This window comes from Staurois parvus, unplaced genomic scaffold (assembly GCF_062004578.1).
Source record: "Staurois parvus isolate SC_StPar_1 unplaced genomic scaffold, SC_StPar_1.0 ptg000073l, whole genome shotgun sequence".
Taxonomy (NCBI): domain Eukaryota; kingdom Metazoa; phylum Chordata; class Amphibia; order Anura; family Ranidae; genus Staurois; species Staurois parvus.
This window is the reverse complement of record NW_028317869.1, coordinates 339,120-362,381: the sequence shown is the minus strand read 5'-3', so window position 1 is coordinate 362,381 and position 23,262 is coordinate 339,120. Positions and strand designations below refer to the sequence as shown.

Genomic DNA, 23,262 nt, shown 5'->3' with positions numbered 1-23,262 from the left:
AATGTATGTGTCGGGGATTTGTAGAGGTGGGAGGGGTTCATTTTTTTCACATCTGTCTTGTTCTATTGATATTTTGATCTGTAGCCTGTTTTGTGAATAGATATTCATACTAAGTGATTGTGTATGTAAATTTTATGGACCAGAAAATGTTGCTTGATTCATCTTGCCCTTTGTTTCCTGCTATAACCGCTGAAAGCACAGTTCATTAGAAGCATCTTTAGATTGTAAGCTCTTATGAGCAGGAACGTTTTAGTTTAGCAACATCAATCCTGCAATGTTTTTGGGTGACACACAAAGAAATTGACTGTATCTACTTGTTGCTGTTGTCCAAATAAATGAAGATTTCTTTGATCAATTAAATTAGAGATGAGCGAATTATTCAAAAATTCGATTCGGCTGATTCGCCGAATTTGAGGAAGAAATTTGATTCGATGCGAATTTATTCGCTGCGAATTTAACTTATAAAAAGGGTTTCTAGGCTTCAGAGAGCCTTTATATTAGTGCAGAACACTGTACCTTTAATTTAAATGCCCTTGGAGATGAGGAAGGAGAAGGAGAAGGAGAAGGATGAGAAGAAGGAGAAGGATGAGAAGAAGGAGAAGGAGAAGGAGAAGAAGAAGGAGAAGGAGAAGGAGAAGGAGAAGGATGAGAAGAAGGAGAAGGATGAGAAGAAGGAGAAGGATGAGAAGAAGGATGAGAAGAAGGAGAAGGATGAGAAGAAGAAGGATGAGAAGAAGAAGAAGGATAAGAAGAAGGAGAAGGATGAGAAGAAGAAGAAGGATGAGAAGAAGAAGAAGGATGAGAAGAAGGAGAAGGATGAGAAGAAGGAGAAGGATGAGAAGAAGAAGGATGAGAAGAAGAAGAAGGATGAGAAGAAGGAGAAGGATGAGAAGAAGGAGAAGGATGAGAAGAAGGAGAAGGATGAGAAGAAGGAGAAGGATGAGAAGAAGGAGAAGGATGAGAAGAAGAAGAAGGATGAGAAGAAGGAGAATTCCAAGCCGGCAAAAAGCTTGGAATTCTTCTTATTTTCATCCTACTTCTTCTTCTTCTTCTTCTTCTTCTTCTTCTTCTTCATCTTCTTCTTCTTCTGAGGATGAGGATGAAGAAGAAGAAGAAGAAGTAGGATGAAAATAAGAAGAATTCCAAGCCGGCAAAAAGTGTATCTGCAGAGCTCCGCTATTTCTGACAGTTCTCTGACATTCACATTTACAGTGGTTGAAACATTGTATCTATTTGTTTCCATAAATGAAGAATAAAAACATCTGTATCCTAAATGGAAACAAATAGATACAATGTTTCAACCGCTGTACATGTGAATGTCAGAGAACTGTCAGAAATAGCGGAGCTCTGCAGATACACTTTTTGCCGGCTGTAGAAGGGATGAAAATCGGACAATTGGGGAAAATTCGATTCGTGCATCCGAAGTTGGCTAATATTCGGATTCGGCACGAATCAAATTTTTCCTGAAATTCGAAACAAATTCCACTTCGCCTGGTTCGATTCTCTCATCTCTAAATTAAATGCTTGAACATTTTTTTTTTTTGGTGGTCATTTCATGTTCAATATATTAACATCGCTAACATTTACATTGTATACCTCTATAAGCTGCTGAAATGTAGCGTGTAACAGCGCACATATGTAAGTATGTCCCAATTGATCATTTAAAAAAAACAAACCCTCTTGCACCCCAAGATCATGTTAGGTACCAATGAATAGGACGTGTTCAATGTGCAGTGTGCTATTGGTGTTCTCAAATTCCAGTAACTGTCATAAACTAGGACCCGCTGGATGTTGATTTTGGGCCTTTGGCAACAAATATCTAATATCCAATGATAACTAACAAATGGAATGAAAAACATAAATTTGTGAAAGCTAATATGCAGCATATGCACATAGAAATAGGCGATCGCGCACAAATAAAACGCTAAAAGCGGCAGTCAGCAAGGCGCACGAGCAGCTGTCTTTCCGGAAATGCGTCATCACGTGCGCACGCACCCGGAAGTGGTTGTGGATGAGAGTGGTTGGAGGTTTGTGGTGTTGTAATCTGTCTTTTATTTCATTTGCATTTGGACATGGCGAGATCGCAGTTCTCCACCGAGGAGATGATCCTCATTTGCATAGTAAGTGTGGTCATAACAGATGGGTAATTGCAGGTTTGTGGGTGGGGCCTAGCAGAATGTCCCTTAGTACACATGCTACTTCCAGGTTATCTGTACATTGCTCCGGGGTATTGATGGCTCACTGATATTAACCACTTGCCTACCAGGCACTAATATCCCATTCCTTACAAGGCCAAATTTCCGCTTTCTGTACTGTCGCACTTTGACAATTGCGCGGTCATGCAACATTGTACCCATAGGACATTTTTGTTATTTTTTTCTCACAAATAGACCTTTCTTTGGGTGGAATTTACTTGCCACTGGGTGGTTTACTTTTTGCTCTTTAAGCAAAAAAAGAGGAAAAATTTACACAAAACAGTTTATTGGTTTCTAGTCTAAAATTTTGCAAACAGGGAATTTTTCACCTTCACTGATGTGCGTTGATGAGGCGGCACTGATAGCACTAATGAGGCGGCACTGATGATGGGTCATGATAGTCAGCACTGATAGGCCGCATTGCTGAACTGCACTGATGGGCACAGGTGGGTGGAACTGGTGGGTGGCACTGCTGGGCACCGATCATCAGTGCCCTAATGATTTGTGCCGACCCCCGCTCTGATAACTGCCGGTTCTCAACAGTACTTTCTCCACATTCTGACAGCGTGAGGAAAGTGTAGTCGAGAACCGGCAAGTGCATTTCCCGGGGATCAGCGTGTCATTGGACATGGCTGATCACATGGTAAAAAGCTGCTGTGATTGGCCTTTTAACACATCACGTGATCAGCTGTGTCCTAAGGACAGGAGAGCGTGTTCTGGGAGGACGTCATATGATGCCCTCCCAGAACTGGCCGGACGCAGTGTAGCCGTCATTCAGCTATCTGCGGTTGAAAACTAGTTAACCAGCTAGATCTTCATTTTTAATCTTTGCAGATATGTACATGTATACTGCGTATAATGCATTACAGTGTGCAATGTGTTGGTGTACATGGTATTACAGTGTGCAATGTGTTGGTGTACATGGTATTACAGTGTGCAATGTGTTGGTGTACATGGTATTACAGTGTGCAATGTGTTGGTGTACATGGTATTACAGTGTGCAATGTGTTGGTGTACATGGTATTACAGTGTGCAATGTGTCGGTGTACATGGTATTACAGTGTGCAATGCGTTGGTGTACATGGTATTACAGTGTGCAATGTGTTGGTGTACATGGTATTACAGTGTGCAATGTGTTGGTGTACATGGAATTACAGTGTGCAATGTGTTGGTGTACATGGTATTACAGTGTGCAATGTGTTGGTGTACATGGTATTACAGTGTGCAATGTGTTGGTGTACATGGTATTACAGTGTGCAATGTGTTGGTGTACACGGTATTACAGTGTGCAATGTGTTGGTGTACACGGTATTACAGTGTGCAATGTGTTGGTGTACATGGTATTACAGTGTGCAATGTGTTGGTGTACATGGTATTACATTGTGCACAATAACGCATTTGACATTTTTAGAGTGCAATGCATTAGTATGTAATGCAGGGGTCCTCAAACTACGGCCCGCGGGCCACAAGAGGCCCGCCAAGCACACTCATCCGGCCCGACGGCAGGGGACACCAAGTACAGGGGTGGGCAGGGGGCTGCTGTCTCTTACTTGGCTCCGGTCCCAGTCCCATGACAATCCAGTCCAGGATGCGCTGCTCCTTCACTCCAGCCGCTCCCTCACTCGGTGTTCGCGCTGCCGCTCAGCTCCGCCTCCTCACCGGTGATTGGGCAGCAGTACTGTAGCTCAGGAAAGGCACACAGGCGGCCAATCACCGGCGAGGAGGCGGAGCCGAGCGGACCCGCAAAAATCAAGGGAGAGAAAGGCCGGAGTGAAGGAAAGAGGACAGCTGACCTCCCGGTAAGTGTGCCATGCAGATGGTACTTCTGCAACCAGGTATGCTGGCTGTAGCAGCACCATGCTGGAAAAGGGGACACTATTCCTCCCCCCACTGACACCAATGATGGGGCACTATTCTTCCCACTGACACCAATTGTGGGGCACTATTCTTCCCACTGACACCAATTGTGGGGCACTATTCCTCCCACTGACACCAATGATGGGGCACTATTCCTCCCACTGACACCAATGATGGGGCACTATTCCTCCCACTGACACCAATGATGGGGCACTATTCCTCCCACTGACACCAATGATGGGGCACTATTCTTCCCACTGACACCAATTGTGGGGCACTATTCCTCCCACTGACACCAATTATGGGGCACTATTCCTCCCACTGATACCAACGATGGGGCACTATTCCTCCCACTGACACCAATGATGGGGCACTATTCCTCCCACTGACACCAATGATGGGGCACTATTCCTCCCACTGACACCAATGATGGGGCACTATTCCCCCCACTGACACCAATGATGGGACACTATTCCTCCCACTGACACCAATGATGGGGCACTATTCCCCCCACTGACACCAATGATGGGACACTATTCCTCCCACTGACACCAATGATGGGGCACTATTTGGCTCCATAAGACACACTTGGGGGGAAATGTCTATGCGTCTTATAGAGTGGCCGGCCCAGTATTCCCACCGCCGTTGTATGTCTGCAGTCTCTGAACAAATGCGGACACAGTACAGGAGATAACCATAGTTTTGTTTTTAAACTCTAGTCCGGCCCTCAACGGGCTGAGGGACAGTGAACTGGCCCCCTGTTTAAAAGGTTTGAGTCCCCCTGGTGTAATGCCTTTGACAGTACACTGCATTTGCAATATTGGTGTATGGTTATTAAGCACAGATCTGATTCTAGTTTTCAGGGAGAAGTCTTCTCTGTCCCCCTGTTGATGAGGTGGAGGACATTTTTTTTCCCAAGGAGAAGAGAGGAGATTTTTTTTCAAGGAGATCTGTATAGATTTCCAGAGATCTGTGTAGATGGTTGAGGGGCTGCATGTGATCTCCGGAGATAACTGGGATTATTGATCACCTGAATTAAACCAGTGAAAGAAAAGATTGAATGAAAATAATCTGCAGTGACCACTGTGCTTTGGTAAAGCCATAATTGGCACATTCTGGTGTCACACAGATGCGATGTGAAATTTGCAGTGTTTTCTGTGCAAGCGCTGCACCGCATCACAACCGCAACCCCTTCATGCCACCTGCTGCGGCTTTCTAGGTGAAGTTACCAACACACCAATATTGGTCCACAAAGCGTATTGCGATTTGCCAAATTGGATGGCATGCCTATTCACACCCATGTGCATACCCTGAAAAAGGGTCCTGCACATTTTTGGCCCGGATGCGGTGCAATTTGAGGTGTGCAAAATGTATGTCTCAAATTGCAACGCACACAAATTGCATGTGATTTGCCCAGGAGTGCGGTGTTAGACCACAATGCATGTATGTGAAGCCAGAATAAAAATGTGTATTTTGTCTACTTTTACTTGCGCATGTTAACATTCTATAACTGCATTTTTCTTCTGTTTAACATGCTATAGACATGGAACATGCATTTGGATGGAGTGTTTTTGTATGTGCATTTGGGAAGTATTCTAAACACACATTGACCCTAGGGCCACACCATATCTTGAGCCACGTTTGTCAGAAATGCTGTATAGGACATTTAAAGTGGATTTACACTCCACCTATCAAAAAATAACAGTCATCAGCTACAAAAACTGTAGCTGCTGACTTTTAAAAAGCAGGGAGGACACCTTCCGTTTCCAAACATCTAGGCGATCGTACCAGAAGTGGGAGAGTGTGCCTGTCAAATTTGGGGACCCACTCCCCAAGGGTGCCAATCCTTAAGGGGGAACGGGGAGCAGTCCTTAAAGCAGAACTTCCCCTTTTGGATGGAGCTCCGCTTTAAGATGATTTCCTATGGGACATGTTTACACATGTGCATTTTCACATGGCTTGATATTTTGGAAAAGGTCAGAGCCTTTCTGGAACTCCAAAAGTGTTATGTTTTTGTCAAAATACTTAAATGGAAACACTGCAGACAAGAACGTATTTCATGTTGTCTGCGTTTTGCTGTTTTAAATCTGCCGAGCAACAAAAATGAAAACAATAAGGCAGAAAAAAGACATCAAAAACTTGTGTCAAAAAACAAATGCTAAAACAACGCCAAACACAATGCAGAGATGGATACAACACAACCTGTGTTGCCTTAGGCACTTGAGTGCACACTTGGCCCCAGGTGATTTTACAAGGCGTTTTTTTGGGTCAAAGAATGTGTCTTTGCATTTGTGGAAAGTGTATTTTGGTTGTAATTTTTGGTGTTATTTTTTACGCATACTTTGGCAAACTGCACATCTGCATTCAACTTTGTGGTGAAAATTAACCAAATAATGTCCCAGCCAAAATGACATGCATTTGGCATGTGTTGCCAGAACACACACAAAAATGCTGATACAAAAGAATCCAAAATACAGGCTCAAACAAGACAAACATGCACATCCAAATTTCAAACCACATTTTACAAACATATCTGATGACCAAAAAGCTCCAAAAATGTTGATTACAAAATACACCACAATGAACAATAAAATGTCCAACAAAGCAAAAATTGAACTTTTGTGCCCATGGAGTGTTGTGTTTTCTTTCAATGCTCATTTAGGTGCGTGCCTAGCATATTTGGTAAATGCTAAAATGTGCAGCAAAATGCATGTTTGCTAACAGCACTTGGGGTGCCATTAACAATGAATGGCACCCAAAAGCACAACGCATATTTAAAGACCATTGAGCACAATTTAGAAGTGCAGCAACAATTTTGCAATTCTGCCCACAATTATGCATTGCTCAGGTGAGAATGCATTGAAAATAACAATACAATACAATTATACTGTATGTATGTATGTATGTGTATACACACACACATGTAGATATAGTTCATGTTTTAGCTTGCCTTTTGGGACAATTATCCCCTGCTTTGTGTGGGATATTTGGTATGTTTGATTACACAAACCTCTCACATTTAAATTCTTGACCTTTTTTTGTCATCCACAGATTATGCTGTTACGCAAGTATGATCGTGGCTGCTCGAATTTTGCCAAGCAGACCATCGTGCGCCACATCAAACATCGGCTGTGGCAGAGATTCCATCATCGCACTACTGTGCTACAAATTCAGCACAGCTGGAGCGATGTTAAGCGGCGCAACCCGCAATTTTTTAAAAAAGTGGCCCGCAGAATCTCTGGTAAGTCAAGTTATTATTAAAAACTTTACTTTCATTTTTGTATTGTGAAAAATGTTTTGATACATTCAATCTGAATTTGTTTGGCAATAATGTTGTCTTTGTTGACTTGTTCTAGCCACAGCTGATGGGTGCCAGGCAGTGGTCTGCTTGGCAAAAAAGCCTCACAGGAGGACAGCCACTGTCCTCTTCTGCCAACCACAGGCGGGGCATCCCCTGCAGAGACTCCACATTGTGGAAGGTAAGCACAAGCTCTGGAAGCTTGGACCTCATGACCTTGCCATTGTTGCCATCTCCACACTGATCTCCAGTGACTGTCAATTGTACATTCATGCCACACACATTGCTTGTAAATGACATGATAACTGACGGAAGCGTAGGCAGGACAGAACACACACGGAGGATGCTAAACACACCAAGTTTTATTGTTATATGGAAAGCACTCAATCAGGGTAGGAATTTAGCATCCGGGGACCCAAAAAGGGGGAGGAGAGGGGAGTAGCTCAAAACAATTGTAATTCAGCCCATGATAGGGCAATTTGTGTAGCGATGGGCCAAGCAACTATTAATCCAAGCAGGCAGCTCCGGCAAAAGTAATAGGGAGGTTCAATAGGGCAATCCAGGCAAAAAATGTATGAGAGTTCCATGGGACAGTCCAGGCAGGGGAAATTCAGGGGATCCAGGAGGGGGGTGTTCAGACAGGAGGATTGGGGCACTCACGGTTTAGGCAGGAGTATCCTTGGGCACACAGCAGGTAGCAAGCAGGAGTACCCTCGCACACAACGGATAGCAAGTGCCTCTAGCCCCCCAGGTATCAGCAGAGTACTCAGCGGGTTCTTGGAGCTGGGGAGGTATGGCCTCAGCTCAGACCTTACAACAGCTGCTCATGGCAACGTACAGGGGACCAACAGTGGACTAGGTCCTGCTTGAGTCTTCTTAAGCCAGAGCAGGACGCTTCCCAGTTGCCCTGGCAATGGCCAGCTCAGCATCGGGTCACCGGGGCAACAAGGCACGCCCCGCTCACTCGGGTCATGCTCAGGGAGCATGACCATTGTCTCCAGCGGGCGCAGATCGCGGGAAGCCTCGTGCCCGTGCTGTTCCCACCGGGGAACATGCAGGGACAACCCGGCGGCCTGTGCTGTGCGGGCCCAGCGGGGTGGCTGACTCCTTGGCAACTTTTCTGAGGAGAGGTGCTACCCGCACCACAGGGGGTGTTTCCTCCCATCCTGAACAGCCTTTGATGTAGGCTTGTGCAGGACCATAGGAATCTGCAAGGGGGAAGGGAGGGGGGATGATAAAAGGAGAGCGAGGGGGGAGGAAGGGACAGCAGGCTGGAGGGGGGGGGACCGTGCCAAGAACCATTTGTTAATCACTAATAGAGCTGTGTTTGGTGTCATTTGATCCCCAATGGCTGTTTGTTTGTGATGCAAGATTTTTGCCTAAAAACATTCTGGCTTAGATGTTCACAAACATATCCTATCAAAATCGCAATCATAACATTTTGTTTTTACACTTGACAGAATTGTACTTTTTTGGACCCATTAAATTACGATATGTGTATGTTATGTATGCTGTTTGAAAGTTGCAGAGTATCCAAATTATGGAATATTTTGGACTAAAATGCAACTCCATGATGTACAGCCTATCTCATTTGGTGAGGCCCCATAAGATGACAGAACATGAGAAATATTCTACAATGCATAGTACGTTATTAAAACATTAACACATGAATACAGTATTATAGAGAGGGCACATCTGGGGGGATTTTGGGTTAGTAATCCTGACAATCTTGCCATGTCCTTACATTGGGAATCATTGTAACGGAAATGTTTAACATTGTCTTGACTTGCTTACATTACTGCCATGTGGCCTTTTTGGTGATCTGGTATATATAGTCTGCAGCCAATCATATTGACCAGGGTGCTGTGATTGGTCCAAATACCATGTGATAAGTGTGGTCCAATCCCATTAGGACTTCCAAGAGTTCCTAATATCTAAATTGACATTGTGATCATGTCATTGCATAGCAAATACATGATCAACAAGCTTAACAAATCATCCTCCTACCATGACTTGCTATCTGCTGTAGTGCAGTGGACAAAGTTGTGGAAAAGGATACAGTCTGCCCCAGTGGATGTACATCCAAAGTCAAAACATAACAAATTAGGGACACAAACGCAATTGTGCCTGTATGTGTGGCCTGACACCAGGAAATGGACAGTTGTCATTCAGCCCTGTGGCCCTAGCTTTGGCACACATGTTTATGAGAAATCTTCTACCATGTTTTTAGGTTAGTAATGTTCCAATTCTGTGTTATTCTTTTTGTAGAACAAGAGAGTGAAGAGGAGGGCCACCGTAAGTGCCTTGAATGTGATTGGCTGTGCTCTGTGTGCATTATGTAACTTTGATATGTGCAATGTGTTTGTTGTGTTCTATCTTGTTGTTTATGTAACACCAGCTATGTTGGAAGAGGGGGATGAGGAGGAGGAGGGCACATCCTCTCAGGCTCACTGTAAGTGCATTGAATGTGCTTGTCTGTTCTCTGTGTTCCTTGTTGTCCTTGGCTCTCTCAAAGGAGTTGTTGTTGTTGTTCTTTCTTGTTTGTGTAGTACCAGCAAGGTTGCCTCCAGTGGAGGAGGAGGAGGAAGCGGCAGCAGCGGCGGCACCACCACCCCGTCTCCACGGTCGCCTGTTCTGCCGGAGACTCCCTCACCTCCAGCTCACTGTGTCTTGGGTGTGCTTGCCTATTCTCTCTGTGCATTATGTAACTTTGATGTCTGCAATGTGTTCTGTTCTATCTTGTTGTTTATGTAGCACCAGCCATGTTGGAAGATGAAGAGGAGGAGGATACCTCTTCTGAGGCACACTGTGAGTTCATTGAATGTGCTTGTCTGTTCTCTGTGTTCCTTGTTGTCCTTGGCTCTCTCAAAGGGGTTATTATTGTCCTTCTTGTTTGTGTAGTTCAAGCAAGGTTTTCTCTGGAGGAAGAGGAGGCCCACCAGCCACCTCCAGAATTTGGACTGCACCAGGAGGCCCCTTCACCTCCAGCTCACTGTAAGTGCCTTGGATGTGCTTGCCTGTTCTCTGTGTGCATTATGTCAATTTGATGTTTGCAATGTGTTGGTTTTGTTCTTTCTTGTTGTTTGTGTAGCTCCAGCCATATTGGAAGAGGGTGAGCTGGAGGAAGAGCAGAGGGAGGAGTGGTATCCCCCTCAGGTCCACTGTAAGTACCTTCAATGTGTTTGGTGATTTACCTTCTGTACAATCATGCTGACCATAGCTGTAAGCTAATTTGACTGCTTAATATTGGCCGGACTGTAGTTTCTTATCTAAGTCGGCCTTGTTTTTGTTTCCACTACTGCAACTTACCTAGGTGGTTGAAGCATTGGTCCAATACTTCATCTGTCCCCCCTAGGTTGTAAGGGTGGTAACTCTGCTGTGATGGAGCGTAGGCAGGACCAAACACACAGAGCAGATGATAAACACACAAAGCTTTCTTGAATTAGGACAGTCACTCAATTTGGGTATGAAGGTAGCGTCCAAGTTCTCAGGGCAAGGGAAGAGCAGGGATGGCTCCCCAAAAAATTGTAATTTGGCCCCAAGAAGGGCAAACTTAGAGTCTCTGTTAAATTGTAATCCAGGCAGGGAAGGGAAAGGAGGGAGAGTTCACAGCCCTTCCATACAGGGGAGGAAAACAGGGGCACAAACACTCACAGTTCCGGCAGGGGTTTTTCTGGCTCACAGCGGCCTACAACAGGGGGCGACACTTATCAGCACACAGCAGAGGGTCCACTTCTACAGCACACTGCAACACTTGCAATCCTGGCCTCACAGTATTAGGCAGTGTAGCAGCGGGTACTCCTCCTGAGCCCCGAGTATTAGCAGAGTGTTCAGCGGCTAATAATCCTGGTATCCCCAGAGTATTATGCAGAGTGGCTGCGGGGGTCTCACCTCAGTGCAGACCTCCCAGCAGCTTTGCAGCAGACAAAACACCTGGGAGAATCCTGTGTCGGCTCCCTGTTGCCCTGGCAACGTCCAGCCCAGTGCTGCGTTGCCCGGGCAACGAGGCACGCCCTCTTGACACGGGCCTTGCTCTCTTTATCTCCGGCGGGTGCAGGTGCGGGAAGCCTTGCACCCATGCTAGCGCCGCCGGGGGGGCGCACAGTGACAGGATGGCGGCCCTGCTCCGGAACCCCCTGGTGGGAGGCTATCCCTCTCCTGGCTGTATGGCCGCAGGGGGTCACCTTCCTCCCATGGGGCTTTGCAGGATGGGAGGAAGTGACAAGCAGCAGGGGGGAGAAGTGACACTTCTCATCCTGTGCAGCCCAACTTCAAAGGCTGCTACAGGATGAGAAGGGGTGGGTGAGGGGACACAGGCACCAGGAGGGGTTGGGGGTTTCTGGGAGATCAGGCATGCTGTGACATCTGCAATCACGTTTTCTGTCAGCTCAACCCCCCAGCACTTACTGTGCTGTGGAGGGGGAGGCACTGGCAGGCTAAAACTCTTTGTTATTCGTGGCTAGGCTGATCCAGTTGCTGCTCCAGAGTCTGCAGTATATCATGACTTGAAAGTCGGGATCTTGATCCAGTCTGGCCATGCTGTGTGACTTCAGTGAATAGAATGCAGCTGTCCCCTGAAAATGTGTCGCAGGAGTTCCAAATGAACTACACTTCTGTAATCCACAGGAGAGGTACAGTCCAAAAATCTTGGGCTGGACTTCCCTTTTAATCTATGTATGTCAGGCTTAGAGTGTAACTAAACCCCGAAGCCCGCATTCACTCTGTCTGGTCTACGCAGACCCTGCATTGACTATATCCGCTCTCCCTGGACCCAGAATTCACTCTATCTGGTCTACGCAGACCCTGCATTAACTATATAAGCTCTCCCTGGACCCAGAATTCACTCTATCTGGTCTACGCAGACCCTGCATTAACTATATCCGCTCTCCCTGTACCCAGAATTCACTCTGTCTGGTCTACGCAGACCCTGCATTAACTATATCCGCTCTCCCTGTACCCAGAATTCACTCTGTCTGGTCTACGCAGACCCTGCATTAACTATATCCGCTCTCCCTGTACCCAGAATTCACTCTGTCTGGTCTACGCAGACCCTGCATTAACTGTATCCGCTCTCCCTGGACCCAGAATTCACTCTATCTGGTCGTCGCAGACCCTGCATTAACTATATCCGCTCTCCCTGGACCCGGAATTCACTCTGTCTGGTCTACGCAGACCCTGCATTAACTATTTCCGCTCTCCCTGGACCCAGAATTCACTCTGTCTGGTCTTCGCAGACCCTGCATTAACTATATCCGCTCTCCCTGGACCCGGAATTCACTCTGTCTGGTCTACGCAGACCCTGCATTAACTATATCCGCTCTCCCTGGACCCGGAATTCACTCTGTCTGGTCTACGCAGACCCTGCATTAACTATATCCGCTCTCCCTGGACCCAGAATTCACTCTATCTGGTCTACGCAGACCCTGCATTAACTATATCCGCTCTCCCTGGACCCAGAATTCACTCTATCTGGTCGTCGCAGACCCTGCATTAACTATATCCGCTCTCCCTGGACCCAGAATTCACTCTATATGGTCTACGCAGACCCTGCATTACCTATATCCGCTCTCCTTGGACCCAGAATTCACTCTGTCTGGTCTACGCAGACCCTGCATTAACTATATCCGCTCTCCCTAGACCCAGAATTCACTCTATCTGGTCGTCGCAGACCCTGCATTAACTATATCCGCTCTCCCTGGACCCAGAATTCACTCTATCTGGTCGTCGCAGACCCTGCATTAACTATATCCGCTCTCCCTGGACCCAGAATTCACTCTATATGGTCTACGCAGACCTGCATTACCTATATCCGCTCTCCTTGGACCCAGAATTCACTCTGTCTGGTCTCCCGCAGTAAACAGAACATGGCAATGCAAGTATTTAAGGGCATAAAAACAGCTAAATGCCTTTTATCATCAGCAGTTAGAGCAGTCTTGTGACAGCAGAGCTCGGTTTAAACTTTGAGTATTTTTCTTTCTGCTCTAGGAGGATGTGAATCTTCTGGCCCTCTATGTGAACAGTGCTGATTGGCCCTGTGCTGATCACATGCACCCTCCCCAAACCAACACCCAAAAAGTATAGCAATGCACAGCAAACTGAGCATGTGCATGTGATTACGGATTCAGTCTGTATCAGTTGGTCATTTCAACAAGACGAGGGGCAGAGAAGACAGGATCAAACAGCCTTCTTACACAAGACAGAGTATTAACCCCTTAGGTTACACAGCGAGTATAACAAGGATGCTTTACTGCATATTTACACTGTTTGGACTGTTGTGGGTTTAGTAATACTTTAAGTAATATTGCTTGCTTCCTTACAACACATGCTCAAGCAGTTTTGAGAATACAGCTTCCAATGTGGATCCTAGTGTAGTGGCCAGGCAGTTATTAGCTCAATATGTGTAGGCCTGTACACATCCATACCTTTCGGAGACCAAGTTCTGCTCTGTAGCACAGCATGGGATGATAATTGGCAGCAGGTCAGTATTTTGGGGGCCTGAGGAGGATGCCAAGCAGTGGGGTTTTCATGCTGTGAATGCATGAAGGCAAGAAACTTTGGCCTTTTGACTAAATTTCCAATGACCATCCAACACAAGATATGTGCCCCCAAAATACACTGGCAGAGGGGTGGGAGAGCCTATCTCTGAGGAGCTTCTCGGCTATTAGTGTTTGGGAAGTGTTCTGAGTTGTGTGTCTTTGAATATCCAATGGTTAAGGCCTTTCCCTTGTGTCAACCTTTGAAAAGGTTGCAGCTAAGGGCACAGTGGCTGTTAACACCACAACCCCTTACAATATCCGACATAAAGATTGGACTTTGTTCATTTTCATGAGTGCACTCTCTTCTATTTGGACGTTCATGAGCCAGAATTTCACGTTCGACTTTCTTGGACTTCCATGGCTCCCTAGGGTCATACACTATCCAAACTTATCTGGAGTTAGTCTGCACCTTGTACTTCAAGTCTGAGAGAATGTAAGGCTTGGTTTCAACAGTGTGTGTGTTTGTAGTAAACTCTTAAGTTTACAAAGCCTCAAATTATACTGACATGTGGAGCTCTTTTGCTTGTGTTTTTTTCAAGTTAACTGGCACTCAGAAAGGGAGTGGCTGCACTCCAGAGCCCCCAGGAGAGAATAGATGGAGGAGGAGGAGGAGGAAGAGGTGGAGTCTTTGGAGGAGGGTCAACTCTCCTCCAGTTCCCCTGAGCCCCAGGACCCAGGTATGTCCCATTTGTGTGAATGTGATCAACTTTACAATATTTGCTTTTGGACAGTGTCTATGTGTGGGGGTGTCACATGAGGTGTGTTGGGTAAAGGGTGGTAAGCCTGGCACCAGACTTATTTTTGTTTGTGCTTCCCAATCTGCTCCAAGCTACAAATGCCACCTTGCAGTGTGCATGTGTTAACACTCGAGGGGGCATTTGTGTTTTGGCATAGGGGAGGAGAATATTGTATGGACTGAACCCTTTTACAGCTAGACTGTCAAAGACTTAGACCTTGTGACATCTTCCTGGGAAGCTTCAGATCTGCTGCCGACCTGTGACCTTTGCTTTGGGATGATTGAAGTCACTCTATTGTAGACCCCAGAAAGGAAAGTGGGAATGGCTGCAAGGGATGACCAATGAGTGTTTCCACTATTACTGTAGTGTAAGCGTAGCTAAGCTGATGTGTGTGAGCCAATTCCTCTTGTCAAGAGCAAGCCTCTCCAACATTGGAATGCTGGCACCACACCACTGGCAAGGAAGACTGTTCCTTATCATGGCTGTCAGCTGTAACATTTGGGTTACATCCTAAGGTGATCTGAAACATCGTCAATGGACAGCCAGAGACTATGTCAGCATTGTAGGATATGAGCAGCTTGCTGGAGTGTGGGTGCCAACAAGTGGCCAAATGAATTTGTCCTTAAGCTCTTCTGGTCATCTAGTTTAGTAACCCAAACCGAAAGAGGACTTTGCTATGTTGGTTAGGGCTAGGACTTACTACCGGGGCCTGTACTATGTGACTGTTTAACATCCATGTGTTTGTCAAATGTCAGGACTCGCATCTTTACGGTGTCTTTTTTTTGTTACTCTTCATGTAGTTGTACTTCCCAATGCCCCACCTGCTATGGGGGAGCTCCAGCCCCCTCTGGATGCTGAGGCCAACATCCCAGAAGGTCAGTTTCTAAACTGTTTACACATATGCACATGTAACGTATGTAGAAGGCTTAAGCTCCCCCTTGGCTAAATTGTTTGGCCTCATCCTGTGTTTAGGATGCCCCCCCAAAGAAATAAAACATTCACACTAAACAACACATCAGGCAGATAGGGGCTTAATCTTCACACTTAAACCTGACAGCTGAGTTGGTCTACATAGGAATACATTAAAGTGTTTTTCTAATTAAGAAAGGACAATAAACAAAGAATATGACACAATAGTCAAGCACTAACCTGACACTCCAGTGAGCAAAAACCTGCTTCCCAAGTAACAAGTGTTTGTTCCACTCTGGTCTCTCCGCCATCTTAAAGAATCACTCTAATAGATGCAGCTGACACATCCAGCTTCCTGGGAGATGGACCGCCTCCCTTCAAGGACACACCTGGTTAATCACACTGCCAGCTCTATAGGAATCTCTGGACCTGTGTGGAGGGAGTTGGGCCACTAGCCTCCAATAGGCTCACACAGTTTGCTCAGCTCTGTGCTCTGGCTGTGTATAATGTGTGTAGGGATCCCCTCCCTGCAGCTAATAGAAATCTAGGATAGATGTCTTTGGGAACTCTGTGGAGGAGATAGGTGTGCCAAAGTCATCTGTTGTCTTTACTGATGAGATTGCCCTTTTCACTGTTGCCCACAGATATATTTGTAGTCAGTGAGCAAACACTTTAATCTAGGCCTAAGGATTCCAAGCTCACTCCCTGGGCCATGAAATCCTCCCAGGCAAGAAATGTAATCTTTGTGTTCCAGTTATGAGTTGACAGCATAGAGTGCTTTCAGGATAATGGACAAAGCTAGACAAGTATTGCATGCTGTTGTTGTTTGTTTTGGAAGCAAGTGTCTCCTTTTTTTATTGCAGCTAATACATTTTTTCTGACTTTTTCTACAGTGTTCAACCACCCAGCCATTTGTGGCCTCATGGGCTGGGTATGTGAACGCATTGGGACGCTGGAGCAGGCTTTGGAGGTGGGGCCAGCTGAAAACCAGCCCAATGTAGTTGCCTACTTCAGACAACAATTTTAATTTTTTTATATTTGTAAATAAAAATAAATGTTATTTATATTTGACAGTGCCCTGTGTTGTGTCTTCTTCAGCCTTTGCAGGTCGGCAATCTTCTTCATTGCAGTTGGAGCTGATCTGCATGTCCCTAAAGCATTGCAGGACTCTGCTAGCTCCAGCTGCACTGGACAATCTTGCTTACCTGGAATTTTTGGTAATGTCCAAACGAAGTCTTTTATGGCAAGTCCAGCTTTAGGATTGAAAGAAAAAAACCTCAGCGCCCAGGACTCCCTTGCCCCCCACACACTATTCCCCGTGAGATGCTGCTGTACACAGGTGCAAAACCAAAAAACGTATTTCTACTTAAACCAGCGCAAAATCCACAAAGCAATATAAATAAATAACCCAGCCCATAAATAATATTAATCAAAATACATTGTGACACATAAAAAATAATAATAATTAAAGTGATTTAAAAAAATTCTGAAAAAAATCAGTGACAAATTCAAAAAACAGTCCCGTGAAAAAACTGTATTTTCATTGGATTCTTCTGTGCCAATAATACCTCCACCATCCACCAGTGCAAAACCAACATGAACCGCACTCACCAGATATTTGGTGAGTAAAACGCCTTTCAGGGATATTAAGGGCTCCTGGACCCCCTTTTTTATAACCTCCAAATATTGCCTCCTCTAAGACATAGAAACCTCCTCCGGTTACTCCTCTCACCGAATCCACCAAAAATCAGGAAGAAGAAAAAAAAGACCATGGCGTGATACCGTTATAAATTCCAATCTCAGAAGAATTTTAACCAGACCACTCACATTTTAGTAGATATTAACCAGCATTTTATTGAAGCAAACCGATCTTTCTTTCATAAAAAAACGATTTTCCAATTTCTGTATAGAGACCCCACAGCCAGGTATACAGCAGGATAACAGACCTCAGATGCAGCCTCATTCACTAGGCAAAGATGGCCCCTTGGAAAGCACCGCTCGGCGTGCGTTCCACTCACCGGAAATGATGTCAGACGCCGGGAGGCCAGCCGGAAATACGTCAACGCATTTTGCCCCACCCACAGGGCGTTCTCAAGATGCTCCTTTCCTCTGCCAAGCCGTTTATAAAGCAGTGGGAGATCACATACATTAAAACATACTCCTATCCATAACCTCATATTTTCTACCCCTTAAACATAAGGGTGAGGACAGGAAATTAAAATAACATTAAATTCAAATGAATTAAAAAATATTATTTTATTTTATATAAAATTAAGAAATACAAAAAAAATTTTTTTTAAATTTTAAATAATAAAAATAAAAATAAATAAAAATAAATTAAAATACAAATTTTTATTTATTTTTATTATTTAAAATTTAAATTTTTTTTTTTGTATTTCTTAATTTTATATAAAATAAAATAATATTTTTTTAATTCATTTGAACTTAATGTTATTTTAATTTCCTGTCCTCACCCTTATGTTTAAGGGGTAGAAAATATGAGGTTATGGATAGGAGTATGTTTTAATGTATGTGTTTCAGCTTGTGAGGGGACCTCACGATGTGTATACAGAGGGATAACGGTGATAGAGTGGTGGGCGGTGTTTTGTTTCCAGGGTGATGAGGGGGAGGGATCTCCCACTGCTTTATAAACGGCTTGGCAGAGGAAAGGAGCGTCTTGAGAACGCCCTGTGGGTGGGGCGAAACGCGTTGACGTATTTTCTGTCATCTGTGGCATCCAGGTAACAAAGAGCTGAAAATAGATTTCAAGATGATGTCGGCCCGTCGAACAATCAATTTTTCTTTTTGGGTTTTTTATTTTGAAGATCAGCCAATTTTCGACCCGTCTAAGGACTGCTTTATCTGCTCTGAACAGCCGCTTGCCACAGAGCAGCCAAAATCATTCATTTAGCTGCTCCTATGCCAGCATTCCTTGGCCCCTCTCTCCTGTCCATTGCTCCCCGAACAAGCACCTTGTTTTGGTGTGATCCCAAGAACACTCCTTCATGAGCCACGTAGACCAGAGAGTCAAGCTTTTCAAGCCCATCATGAAATCAGGATGGGGATCCACTTCAAGGAAGCATTAGTGTGCCTGGGGGAGGGGGGGACCTTGGGCCTTTCCAAACACAGTAGATGCTCCAAGAATGTTTCCTTGAACTCTTGAAATGGTTAAAAAGGAAAGACACTCTAGATAGCCTGCACTGAGAATTGACTGTCATGATGACGTGTCAATGATTATTTGCTCTCATTTTTCAGGAGTGGTACTGCTTGCGGTTGAAGCTGGTAGAAATCCACCTTCACGTCCTCCACTCACCTTCACTTGTGGCCAGTGGATATTTTGTGGCCGCAGGCAAGAACTGGCATCGAGGACCTGCATAATGACCCTGGCATGCCAGAGGTGGTTTGGAAGCAGCACAGCAATTTGACCATCCCTTTCCTCTATGTTGGTTTTAGGGGTGCAGAATTGCTTCTCGTTCGTGAACGGACTGTCGCCGGATATCAGAGTCCCCATATTTTCAAGATATGTTTTAGCCATGTTGGCTTATTTTTATGTTATTTTCCAAGTGTGTCGCACCTAACCGCACAGTAGTGTGGTGCCATGCGTATTTGTGGCTGGGAATGGGGCTGTTTTTAATAATGTGTAGGTGCAACAATGTTTTCATCATGGTACCTGCGCACATCTACATAGGGCATTGCATTTCTTTGCTGTGCTGGAAAATGTGTGTTCTTGCATGCGTTTCTGCACCACCAATGGTGTGAACAAGTCCTAAGGGCCAGTTCACACTATAGAAACAGTCTAGATGTGTTCCTGATGGGTTTTTTTCATGCCCTTTTGGCATGCATGTTTAGTGTGTTCCAGTACATTTTGGATGCGTTTTGGACACGTTGACATTGCATTTTTTTATCCCTTCCACTTATTTTTTTCTATTTTCTTTGTATTCAATGTAGTTAGGGACATGTGCGTTTTAGTACATTCAAGGACGTTTCAATGTGTTCCAGTACAGTTCTGTGCAGAAACAATGCAGCGTGGTCAACTTTGTTTACAGCACCTGCAATGCACTGAAAATGCAAGTGCTGATGTGAACTATGACATTGACAACCACATAACCTTCTTTCTGTGCGTTTGTGATGCCGAAAAAGCAACTGAAACACATGTAGTGTGAACTGGCCCTAAAGGTTATTAGAGGTCAGGGAACAGGACTGACCAGGAATTGTGAATTCAATCAGACTAGTGGTGAGATACAATCAGCAATTGTATAATAATGTGAGATCTGAGCTGTAGCTGATAGAAAATGAGACTCATTCACTTGATCAGTAAATAGATAGTTAAAGAGTGGGGCGGTGATCCATAGATTTGCATATGGGACAGGTGATGACGGGGTGGGGGAGGGCGTCAAGTTGTATAAGGAGACAGATTTAAAAGAGAAAAATGTTACAATGAAATATACACGGCATGAAACTTGCACATTTCCTAACTGGCAGAAGAACAATACATAGGTAACATTCATCCACTTTCTAGTCATTAGGTAAAATCATAATTGATTGATCAATATTCCTGGCACTGACACAACCCAGAAAATTGATCTCCATTTTTTAGGATGCAGCCATGACTAGGATTAGAACCCATGACCCAAGTGCTGTAAGTTCTGAGCTCTAACCACTAAACCACTGTGGGAGACACAAATTGAGATACAATGTAGAATAGTTACATTGTTAGAAAATGATAGAGCGAGCGCTGGTCAAATGATATAGACTAGTAAAATGGTATTACACAAGATAAATATAACCACGAACAGTAGTGCATGAACTCATGAAAGGTCATCCACCCCTGTGACAGTGTACTACACTATTGAGCACCTTTCTGGCTCCTGTGGCTGAGCTAATTCCTCCCCAGGACCATTTGGGCACCCACCCTGATGGATGGATGGATGGATGGATGGATGGAGCTGGATGGCTAACCCATAGCTGCCAGCATACCGCTGCACCCCCAGATGTGTGATGTGTATAACCCATGCACATTAATACTTTTGTTCTGGTGAGTGTAGACCAGTCCCAAGGGTGGTTTACCTTTTACGAGTTCATGCACTACTGTCCGTCACGGAGAGACCACACGTGCCATTCATAGGCACTCTCTGAGTTGGTACTCTCACACCAAGGACATTCCATTATTCAGGAATGATTATATGAACTTATTTTAGCACCATTTACCAGTTTACATCATTATTGCAATTCTTTGCACTTTTTGGTTTTTACATGCGTTCATTATTGATCACATGCATTTATAGCGCTGCACTTGTCTTTAACACAGAATAGTTACGTGATTAAAGAGAATGAAGATATATAACTATTTTGGGAAATTAGAAGTATATAAATTATTTGAGATATAAGTGTGAAAAATTTGAAAATAAAATGTATGACATTCATTAGTAAATGCAATACTTTCCTGATCATTTTGGAGAAACAGCCAAAAAAAAAAATAGCAAAAGAGAATTTTCAGAATGTAATAGTACAGCTGTATTAGAATTTTCTATCAGAAAAACGCCAATGTTAATAAAGCCCGCGCTTGTGCGCCATCTAGCGAATATATCCGGTATTGCACCTAGACGGGATACCACATTCACTAATGGCAAAGTAGTCAGTAGACGCTCGTTAATGAGCTTGCTAGACGCTGGTCAGACGACTGATTGATTGACCGGAGTCTGCCTGAATGGTCAGACTCTGCTAATACACTCACATCTTAGTGAATCAAGGCCAGGGTGTCAGTACAATGCTGATGACACCACAGACGCAGGGTATCGGTACAATGCTGATGACACCACAGACGCAGTGTGTCGGTACAATGCAGATGACACCACAGACGCAGGGTGTCAGTACAATGCAGATGACACCACAGATGCAGGGTGTCGGTACAATGCTGATGACACCACAGACGCAGGGTGTCAGTACAATGCAGATGACACCACAGACGCAGTGGCCCTGATTCACTAAGATGTGAGTGTAATAGCAGAGACTGACCATTCAGGCAGACTCCGGTCAATCAATCAGTCGTCTGACCAGCGTCTAGCAAGCTCATTGACGAGCGTCTATTGACTACTTTGCTATCACTGGCACATTTTTAGGTGCAATACCGGATATGTTCGCTAGATGGCGCACAAGCGCGGGCTTTATTTACATTGGCGTTTTCATGATGGCAAAAGAATTCTTAGAATGTTATAAATACACCTGTACACCTGTATTAGAATTTTCTATTTTCTTCTATTTATTTTCTTGCTGTGTCTCCAAAATGATCAGGAAACTAATGCATTTACTAATGAATGTCATACATTCTGTACTCAAATGTTAAACATTTACACACTTATATCTCAAATAATTTATATACTTCTAATTTCCCAATATAATTATATATCTTCATTCTCTTTAATCACGTAACTATTCTATGGTAAAGACAAGTGCAGCGCTATAAATGCATGTGATCAATAATGAACGCATGTAAAAACCAAAAAGTGCAAAGAATTGCAACAATGATGTAATATTGTAAATGGTGCTAAAATAAGTTCATAGAATCATTCCTGAATAATGGAATGTCCTTGGTGTGAGAGTACCAACTCAGAGAGTGCCTATGAATGGCACGTGTGGTCTCTCCGTGACGGACAGTAGTGCATGAACTCGTGAAAGGTAAACCACCCTTGGGACTGGTCTACACTCACCAGAACAAAAGTATTAATGTGTATGGGTTATACACATCACACATCTAGGGGTGCAGCGGTATGCTGGCAGTTATGGGTTAGTCATCCAGCTCCATCCATCCATCCATCAGGGTGGGTGCCCAAATGGTCCTGGGGAGGAATTAGCTCAGCCACAGGAGCCAGAAAGGTGCTCAATAGTGTAGTACACTGTCAGAGGGGTGGATGACCTTTCACGAGTTCATGCACTACTGTTCGTGGTTATATTTATCTTGTGTAATACCATTTTACTAGTCTATATCATGTGACCAGCGCTCGCTCTATCATTTTCTAACAATGTAACTATTCTACATTATAACTCAATTTGTGTCTCCCACAGTGGTTTAGTGGTTAGAGCTCAGAACTTACAGCACTTGGGTCATGGGTTCTAATCCCGGTCATGGCTACATCCTAAAAAATGGAGATCAATTTTCTGGGTTGTGTCAGTGCCAGGAATATTGATCAAACAATTATGATTTTGCCTAATGACTAGAAAGTGGATGAATGTTACCTATGTATTGTTCTTCTGCCAATTAGGAAATGTGCCATTTTCATGCCGTGTATATTTCATTGTAACATTTTTCTCTTTTAAATCTGTCTCCTTATACAACTTGACCCCCTCCCCCACCCCGCCATCACCTGTCCCATATGCAAATCTATGGATCACCGCCCCACTCTTTAACTATCTATTTACTGATCAAGTGAATGTGTCTCATTTTCTATCAGCTACAGCTCAGATCTCACATTATTATACAATTGCTGATTGTATCTCACCACTAGTCTGATTGAATTCACAATTCCTGGTCAGTCCTGTTCCCTGACCTCTAATAAACTTTAGGGCCAGTTCACACTACATGTGTTTCAGTTGCTTTTTCGGCATCACAAACGCACAGAAAGAAGGTTATATGGTTGTCAATGTCATAGTTCACATCAGCGCTTGCATTTTCAGTGCATTGCAGGTGCTGTAAACAAAGTTGACCACGCTGCATTGTTTCTGCACAGAACTGT

The 23,262-nt window shown here is 44.4% G+C and overlaps 2 protein-coding genes across 5 annotated transcripts in view; one reads left to right on the top strand and one right to left on the bottom strand.

Moving 5' to 3' along the window:
* Window positions 1-23,262, bottom strand: part of LOC149469341 (uncharacterized) — a 293,469-nt gene that overhangs the window by 140,688 nt on the left and 129,519 nt on the right. The window lies entirely within an intron of this gene.
* On the top strand, window positions 9,694-16,603 carry LOC149469344 (uncharacterized). 4 transcript variants are annotated; one of them, XM_089669349.1, is made up of 8 exons: window positions 9,694-9,802; window positions 9,900-10,015; window positions 10,105-10,158; window positions 10,252-10,344; window positions 10,442-10,513; window positions 14,426-14,563; window positions 15,424-15,498; window positions 16,426-16,603. In XM_089669349.1, the coding sequence occupies exons 1-8, from the start codon at window positions 9,700-9,702 to the stop codon at window positions 16,531-16,533; spliced, it is 759 nt and encodes a 252-aa protein (XP_089525475.1). In that variant the 5' UTR covers window positions 9,694-9,699; the 3' UTR covers window positions 16,534-16,603. The 4 variants fall into 4 exon arrangements, with proteins under 4 accessions (XP_089525475.1, XP_089525476.1, XP_089525477.1 ...); XM_089669350.1 differs by lacking the exon at window positions 10,105-10,158; XM_089669351.1 differs by lacking the exon at window positions 10,442-10,513.